The sequence below is a fragment of the Haliaeetus albicilla genome, chromosome 22 (assembly GCF_947461875.1).
Source record: "Haliaeetus albicilla chromosome 22, bHalAlb1.1, whole genome shotgun sequence".
Lineage (NCBI taxonomy): Eukaryota > Metazoa > Chordata > Aves > Accipitriformes > Accipitridae > Haliaeetus > Haliaeetus albicilla.
This window is the reverse complement of record NC_091504.1, coordinates 6,989,499-6,998,524: the sequence shown is the minus strand read 5'-3', so window position 1 is coordinate 6,998,524 and position 9,026 is coordinate 6,989,499. Positions and strand designations below refer to the sequence as shown.

General features: G+C 49.5%; 1 protein-coding gene across 29 annotated transcripts in view; it reads left to right on the top strand.

The window, feature by feature from the left end:
* Window positions 1–822: 822 nt before the first annotated feature.
* The window catches only part of MAPK8IP3 (mitogen-activated protein kinase 8 interacting protein 3), a 78,420-nt gene continuing 70,216 nt past the window's right edge, over window positions 823–9,026 (top strand). For 20 of the 29 annotated variants that reach the window (XM_069809510.1, XM_069809508.1, XM_069809500.1 and 17 more), the window contains exon 1: window positions 823–1,218. In XM_069809510.1, the coding sequence (XP_069665611.1) occupies window positions 901–1,218 (318 nt within the window). In that variant the 5' untranslated portion in view covers window positions 823–900. The remainder of the gene's footprint in view (window positions 1,219–9,026) is intronic. The other 9 variants (XM_069809522.1, XM_069809521.1, XM_069809519.1 and 6 more) reach the window with 1 other exon arrangement.

Below are 9,026 nucleotides of genomic sequence, written 5' to 3'. Positions count from 1 at the left end.
GTTTTGCGTTAATAATTGGGTTGCAAAATTAGGTTCCAATGCTCTTCTGGCTGGAAGTTGTCCCCCTCCCTCAGAAGAGAAACCTTCTGGATCAGGCCTCAGATGGAACAACATCCCATTTAGATAACGCTTCCTGCGTTTTTGTTAGATGATGGAGAATTTGAGAGTGTGACTAGGAAAGAATCGACTCGTTTGTGACCTTCGGACCATTTACTTTGAAGGCCTCTCCATTTTGTAGCTTGCCAACATGCCCAGACCTGGCACAACTTATCTTCCCTGAATCCTTCGGTTTTGGGGTCCAGATCAGGACGCGGAGGCTGGGGTTTGGGTTTCGGTCGGGACGAACCGAACGGACCAAAGTCTCTGCGGTGGCTCCCACAGAAGACGGCTTTCCAGCACGCAGCGCGACTTGCAGCTTGCGCCAAGGCGCTGGACTCTGCCCGCGCTCTCGCTGCCTCTGCTGCAAGCGCTGGGGTGTCACGCGTGAAGACCTCCTGCGTGGCAGGGATCCCCGGCCGTAGCTCGCGGGGGGGGAAGAAACTGGCCGCGGGTGGGCTCGGTCTCAGAGCGGCCCCGCAGCCGGGCGGGGGAATGGCCCGGACCGGCCGGTGCCGTTCGTGGGGAGGCCGGCGTGTCCCCGGCGGGAGGAGGGCTGATGAGCCGGGAGCCGCTCTCCGCACGGCCGCCGCCGCCGCTCACGACGCCGCGGGGGGGGGGGGGGGGGAGACGGAGCCTCCGGGCTCCCGGGGCGGCGGCGCCGCCGCGCTCCGCCCCGGCCGGTCCGCGCGGCCCGTGACGCGGCGGGCGGGGCGGGGGCGGGGCAGAGCCTGGCGGCGGCGGCGGCGGCGGCCTCGGAGCGGAGCGGAGCGGAGCGGAACGGGTGGCTGTCGGGCCGGCAGGATGCTGGAGATCCAGCTGGACGATGGCGGCGTGGGGGGGTACCCGGGCGACGATTACTGCTCGGGGTCGGTGATGTCGGAGCGGGTCTCGGGCCTCGCCAACAGCATCTACCGCGAGTTCGAGCGGCTGATCCACTGCTACGACGAGGAGGTGGTGAAGGAGCTGATGCCGCTGGTGGTGACGGTGCTGGAGAACCTGGACTCGGTGCTCACCGACAACCAGGAGCACGAGGTGGAGCTGGAGCTGCTGCGGGAGGACAACGAGCAGCTCCTCACCCAGTACGAGCGGGAGAAGGCGCTGCGCAAGCAGGCCGAGGAGGTGAGCGACGCCGCCCCGCGACCATCTTGGCCGCCCGCCGGGCGGGGGCACCGCGCCGCGGCCCCGCTGCGGCTGACGGGCGGGCAGGGCCCGCGGGGTGTGTGTGTGGGGGGGGGGGGTGCGGCGGGGCCGGCGGGGCGAGGCCGCGGGGGCGGCTCGGGCCTGCGGCGGGACCGCCCAGCCGCAGGCCTCGGCTCCGTCTCCTCGATCGGCCGCCGCCGGCGGGTCCCCTCCTCCCCGGGCCCTCGCGGCGGGCCCGGCCCGGGCGGGGCGGCGGGGGAGCCCCGGGACAGCGGCCGCCGGTACCTTCTAGAAGGGGCGGGCGGGCGGGCGGCGCGGGTGCGGGCCCGGGCCCAGCGGGACGTGTCCCCTCCTGCGGGGGGGGCGCGGGACTGACACCCCCACCCCGGCCCGGCCCGGCCCGGCCCGGCCCCTCCCGCAGCAGCGGGCGGGCAGGTGCCTCTGCGGCTGATCCGCCCCTTGTAAAAGCTGGAAAGAAAAAACCCAAAACTAAAGACAAATAGCTGCAGCCCCGTGGATTTGCAGAATTCGCTTTGGAATGCCAGCAGCACGCAGAGCACCTGGCATGTGTGCTAATTTGTGGCTTAAAAAATACTTTCTAAAACTGAGAATTTCTGTGCAGCCTTACAGCGTGCTTAATGTCAGCGGTAGGCTATTTAGTGGGAGTGAGAAATTACCTTTAGAGTGTAGCAGCTGATGTTTGAAACTTGTTTTTACCAAAACTACACCTCGAACCTCAATAAAATAGTTCCCCAAGTTAGCATCTGCCGTTTCCTGGAGTGTGGATTCGCTCCCGTGAGAGCCATGTCAGAGCTGCTCAGCTGGGAGGGGGGATTTGAAAGTGGATCGTGAGAAGAGCAAACCCCTCTGATGGAAAGGAAGGAAAATCCTTGGGTTACAAAGACTCAGATGTAGACAAAACAGGGAGGGGAGGTGACTTGCACTCTGTCTTCTCCCTGCATCTGCGCCTGTCCCTGCTGAGATCAAGAGCACCTCTTCAGCCGTAAGTGAGGACTGTGAACCACCAGGTTTGCTGTTTAGTCTCTGGGAGCGATAGTCTGTGAACTGGGTTAAAGCATTGGTGGTGGAAAAAGTCCATCACCACCACATCATCCTCGTTTCACTACACTTCTTAAAAAGTGGCATTGTTTCCATCTTTTAGACTAAGAAGGAGCAGAAGATTGAAGATTCAGTAGTCTTACTAGGAGTCAGGTTCAGATTTGATAAAGGGTAATTAATGAAACAGCATTTGAACCGGAGAACGATGTAAAGCACTATGCATTATTTTCACAGAGGTGTTCTTGTCGCTTAATAATCACGTGCAAGAATCTTGCTAACTTGAGGAGGAGAACACGTGCAGTCCATTACTAATACTGAAAGCAAGAGCCAGTCAATTAAAGTTTTAGTCCTGAGTTTTAATTACGTATTAATGGACAAATAAATAATCTTTTAAAATTCTTTTGAATGCATGTAGGGATTGAAAAATGATTCTGAGTACATGAGACTTTACTTTTTAAACGTTTCATAGAGTGTTTTGCAGATTCTGAGAAATTAAATTTTTTAAAAGTGCACTACTTATGGGGGAAAAAATGGGACTACAAATGGGGAATGGAACGGTTCATTTGGAATGATCTTGCATCTTTGGACTGGGGTGGATTTCTGTTCTTGACTTGCTAGATACAGGATATGTTTTCTGGAAGCAAATGTAGTAACAACAGTTACATTCCCTGCAAGGAAACTCAGGAACCATAGCAGGATACTGTTTGCTGAGATTTAAAAAGCACCGATGATGATGATGATGTCATCCTTACTCACAGATCAATGTAAGTGGGGAAAAAAAGTGTCTGCAAGGAGACTTGTTACCAAAAACGAATAGGTAATGTGCTTTTAATGAGAACACATGAGTATTCTGCCTCTACATAATCCCTGTTATAAGATCATATATGGAATATATGGCTGTTATTTCCCTCTGCATGTAGCAAAAGGTACATTATTTATCTGCATCCATTTCCCATATACCACTTACTATGCAGTAAATTACATGTTATGGAGATGAAAATCTGTGTATTACAGAGAATTCTACTGTCCACCAGATAATTGTAAACAATCAAAAAATAGAAGAATGTTTTTCCCACCAGAATGTGGGTTGCTGTTCTGTAGCAGTGCCCATAGTAACCAGGGAAGGTCCGTCCCACTTCTCGAGCACTTTTTCACTTTTAAGTGGGAGGATCCTCCTCTGGGAACAGGATTTGAACCCAGTCTTGATTCCTCTCTGTGTATGAGTGCTAATTACAACAATTAAAGTTGGGAGTTGGAGATGAAAAACTGATCTGTTCTTGTCTTGCAATACTGTGTCAAAAGACCCTGAGTTATAATTACTTTATATTGGTTTATTAATTTCAATGTAACTGAAACCACAAGTGAGCATTGTTCTCTGGCATAAAAATGTGCGTTGTATTGTCTTGTTACCAGTGCTGCAGAACCATCAAATCTTGCTGTTTCATCTTTATGCATAAATTGTGCACAAACAGACTCTATAGGTATGTTTTGATAAATTAGGGCTGTTTCTAACAACTTACATTTCACTTCTGCTAAATGCCGTAAAGGCAGGTTCTCCTTCTCAATACTCTTCTGTCTCTTTCTCTAAGATGATTCTATATATTATTTTTTATGACAGTCTTTGCCAAAAGCAAATTATTGCTTTATTTTTCTGAACTCTTGGGCTGCAGAGTGACTCCGTATTTTCCACTTGTCCTAAAATAGGACAGCAGAAGCACCTAGGCAAGTGGATTGAAAATAGAAGTTCCTTGAAATGAGGCGGTGCTGTCAGTCTCTGTGATTACAGGGCTTAGTACACAACGTTTCAGTTTTCTGTGACCTCCAAGCTACTAAAGATGTGGGATTGCACCAGATTTTAGGTGGTTTTGTTTTCTGCCACCTGTTTTGTATTACGTATAAACATAGGGTAATTATCTCTTGCATGGTATGGTGTTTTGCAAAATCACAGATTCCTTTAGTTTGGTGGTGACCTCCTGAGATCATCTAGTCCAACACCCCCTGCTCAAGCAGGGTCAGCTGGAGCAGGTTGTCCAGGACCATGTCTGGTCAGAGTTTGAGCATCTCCACAGGTGGAGGCTCCACAACCTCTCTGGGCAACCTGTCCCAGTGTTTGACCACCCTCACAGTAAAAATGTGCTTCCTTGTGTTCAGATGGAATTCTGTGTCATTTTATTTGTGCCCATTGCCTCTTGTCCAGAGGAGTCTGGCTCCCTCGTCCTCACTCCCTCCCAGCAGGTACACACTGGTAAGATCCCCCTGAGTCATCTCTTCTCCAGGCTGAAGAGCCCCAGCTCTCTCAGCCTCTCCTCCTGTGAAAGATACTCCAGTCCATTTCCCACCTTTGTGGCCCTGGTATCTGTGGTGGTGTACACTAACGCACGGTATTTATTTATTTTTACTGGCTAAGTATTGTTTTTAGCTTGATTTCTTAAGGAAATGAAGCTTATGTGGTTGCTCTGTTAGGCAGTCACCCCCAATAACTTAGGAAGCTGGTGACTGCTTTCAGCCATATTTGTAAAAAAAGGGCTAGGGATTTTGGGGTTGGGGTTTTTTTTTTGTGAGAAGTGAAAGAGAGAAAGGCCAAGTGAAGATGCTGTCTAGAGGAGAGACAGGCAGAGCTTGCCAACATGCAGGTCAGTAGCAGGCAGCAGGACAGTCAGCATGTGGGTCTGGGGCAGGTGGGTCCAGCGTGCAAACGCCATCTCTTCCTGGTGTCTGCTCAGAAGACACATGGGGGTAGAATTGGGATGGGAAAAGGGCTAGGGGACACCAGCAGAAATCCCCTGGGAAAACAAGCTGTATTGAGTCCACTCTTAATGAGACATTTTGTTTTATGTAAGCTGTTTTTCTAATGTTCTGGATTTTTCTTCTCTTGAAGAAAACCACCACCATGTGCCCTAAATGCTGGTTTCTGCAGAGATTGTTGGTCACGTTTGGGCACTAATTCCAAGATGAGCGTGCACGTGTAAATGCCTGTAAAAGCTTTCACAGACGGGAAGCACAGAAGCATGGAGATGGTTGGTGTATGTTAGCGTTGCTTCTTGGAGGTCAGAAAAGCTAGGTGGATTTCTGCCAGGCGTAGAGGTGGCCTTCTGACCTCTTGTTGTGTGAAAACGGCTTCCAGTGAAATTTCATACATTGCAAAGGAATGGTGGTGGCTGTCCAAGGAAACAAAAAGTGCATTAATAGCAAAGTAAGATCTTGGTCAATTGATTTGCAACATCAGTTAATGCTCATTAGAACTTTTTAAATGGATGCTCATTTAACATGCATATAGGTGTGGTATAGAGATAAGTACCTAGTGCTGGTGAGGAGGTCTGCCCCCCTCGTGAAAGGCTTTTGTAGTTTTTACTGTGCTATGGCAGTCTAGCACTTGAAAGCAACCTCCACTGGAAAGTGGTTAAGGAAACCTCTGTCTCACTCATTAAATGTAGCTGTTGTTTCTAAACGCCAGCTTTTCTGCTGGTGGTGGTAGGTGTGTTTCCAGGCTGCAGGCCTTGGAGAGCAGGTGATGCTGCCTGCGTCAGCGTGGCTGGGCCTTTGCTCAGCTGTGGGAGCGAGGAGCTGGCATGCGACCGTGTGGCAGAGCCTTCCAGGCTGCGGTGCTCAAAGACTTCTTGTCTTGCTGTTGGGCCTGACCGAGAGGTGGGCAGTGCTGCTCCGAGCTGCCCGGTGATGTGACATGAGTTTTGGCAGCACAGGGAGCCCCTGAAGTGGTGCGCGCTGCTGTGTGTGACGTTTCCAGTGGGCTGTCTTTTGAGATGTCATCTTCTGGGCTTCCCCTTGGGTGTACCTGTGCTCTGGGTACTTTCACAGAATCACAGACTGGTTGAGGTTGGAAGGGATCTCTGGAGGTCATTGGTCCAACCATCCTGCTCAAGCAGGGTTACCTGGAGCAGGTTACCCAGGACTGGGTCTAAGCGGCATTTGAATATCTCCAAGGATAGAGACTCCACCACCTGCCTGGGCAACCTGTGCCAGTGCTTAGTCATCCTCACAGTGAAAAAGGGTTTCCTGATGTTCAGAGGGAACCTCCTGTGTTCCTCTTCGTGCCCATTGCCTCTGGTCCTGTCACTGGGCACCACTGAAAAGAGCCTGGCTTCATCCTCTCTGCACCTTCCCTTCAGGTATTTATATGTATTGATGAGATGCCCCTGAGCCTTCTCTTCTCCAGGTGCTCCAGGCCCTTCATCATCCTTGTGGCCCTTCACTGGACTCTCTCTGTGGTACTGGAGAGCCCAGCACTGGACACGGCACCCCAGGGGTGGCCTCACCAGTGCTGAATAAAGGGGAAGGATCACCTCCTCGACCTCCTGGCGGTAGCCAAGGACACCGTTCACCTTCTTTGCTGCAAGGGCACATTGCTGGCTCATATTCAACTTGGTGTCCACTGGGACCCCCAGTTTTCTGCCAAGCTGCTTTCCAGATGGGTGGCCCCAGCATATACTGGTGCCTGGAGTTGTGCTTCCCCAGGTGCAGGACCCAAAAAGGATGTGAACTGTAAAAGCCCTTTGCTGGCATTGCCATTGTGCAACTCGTGTTCGAGAGACACCTGGATATCACCTTTCCCACTTGCAAAAAAAAAATCAACATCTCCATCTTCTGATGGCATGTTGCTGTGGCCATCGCTTCCTCATCATGGCTTGCTATTTGCGTTGTTATTTTAACATGATAAGCACGTTCACTTACCGGTATTTTATTTTTATGTAATAAGATGCCTCCTGTGTTTTGTTTGAAACTCAATGGGCACTGTTTTGGGAAGAGATGGTCCTTTGTGAGACGCATGGGCTGTTACTCGCTGCAGGATTCTGTGTGGCTTGAGGTACTTAAAGAGCTCTCCAACTGGGAGGCAATATTGCAAGATCACTAGCTCCTGTCTGCATCTCAAACAACAGAAAGGCTTTTGAAATCCCCCCAGCCCCCTTTTGTTAGGGGATACTTTAAATACTGTCCCTCCCTTGTACTCTAATTCTCTTTAAGAAGATGAAGATGGTGAGGAAGGGTGATAAAATTGATGCTCTGTGCTCCAGCCTCCGGTGTTCTCCACTGTGAGCACTTTTTCCCTTTCTGCCTCATATTTTCTTTCTCTGTGAAATGAACCACAGCCTGGGAAGGCACTTTCTCTTTCCCCACCCTGAAACCTGACCTCACAAATAGCTGATTAATGGGAGTTTCTGCAGCTTGATGGTGACCTCATAGCACTGAAGGAGGAAAGCATTTGGGAATAGCAGTTACCAGATAAAGAAAGGCTTTGCTTATCACGTGGATCCTTTCCACTATATGCAGTTGAAAGGAACTGGCAAGCTTGAAATGCAGACTTACTGCACAGCCGTCTGTGTACAAGATCTGTCTCTATATTCTTCAGACCCCTCTTCGTCCATTCCTGGAGCCTGGGGGCACTGTCAGATTTCACTAACAGAATGAGCAGCAGAATCTCTGTTGTTATTAAGAGGATTCTTCCAATTTACCTTGAGTCCTCTTTTGCAATTGTCTTGATTTACAAAAGCTGTTGGTCCTGGAGAAACTAGGTTCTTCATTCTCATGAAGAGTACTGTGATATTTGTAATGATTTTTTTTCTACTAAGCATGCAAATGTTAGATTTCATATTTATGATACTTTCCTCTTTGCTTGTTGTAAGGTTCCAAAATATATCCATTTAATTGTTCAGAAGTAAAAACAGAGGTGTGAGCATCTGTAAAGTGATCCCATGTCTTCTGGGTGAGACAAACATTAAATCATGGGGATATTATGTCACCTTTTCTCATTTTTCTGCTATGTCTTTTGTCAGTGATAGCACTAGAACATGATTCAGAATTGATCACAATATTGCAGATTATGATTAAAACTCAGCAACTGAAGATAATAAAATTAACACCATATATTTAAAAAGTAAGCAACAGCAAAAATGTTTCTGGAGACCTCTATGTTTCAAATTCATGTGTAAGTAGGCAGTGTTAGTTATAATGATTCTCATTTTCTCCTTTCCCTCTTAAATGGTAAAGTAAACTTACTAGCCATCCTTATCAAGAGTGACAACATCGTTGTTGCTTTGGCCTATGATCAGCACATCCACTGTGTGAAGGATGATAATCTTTAGATTCTAAGCATGCCTTTCCTTACAAAGAATTGTAGCAATAAAACCAAATAGGATTGTAAGCTGAAGATTTAACATCCCATTGCCTGTCTCCTGATGCAGGACTAGGATCGATGATAATGCAAATAACAGTGATAGAGATAATTCTTTCCTTCCCCTGAAGGTTGAACTAGGGGCATTTGCTGGGAAATAATTGAATGATGCCTTTTCTCTACTCAGATATGAGGGTTGAGAGCTGCCTCTGCAAGCGGAAGGAGGGTCTGGTGCAGTTCTAGGTTGGTTCCTGTCCTGCCCCTACCCCTGCCAACGTGACACCAGGGAAGAGACCGTCTGCAGAGGTTTAAGAGCAGCAGCCACTCTCTTCCCTCTCCACAGTGTGATTTTAGTATTATGGCAGTCTGCCCTTTTTTATTTGCTTCTTCTTTTGTGCGTCACTCCATCAGGAGTAAGGCGAGTCGGCACGTGATAGGGTGCAGACTGGGGGTGACAGTGCGGATGAAAACCAGGCTGGCAGCAGTGCGGTGTCCTGAAAGATGCAGAATGTGCCGGTCTGTTCCCGGGACCTTGTCTCCCACAGGATATATCTTGGTGGCAGACTAGTCAGCGCTGGTTTTGAGATGCAGGGGAGAGATG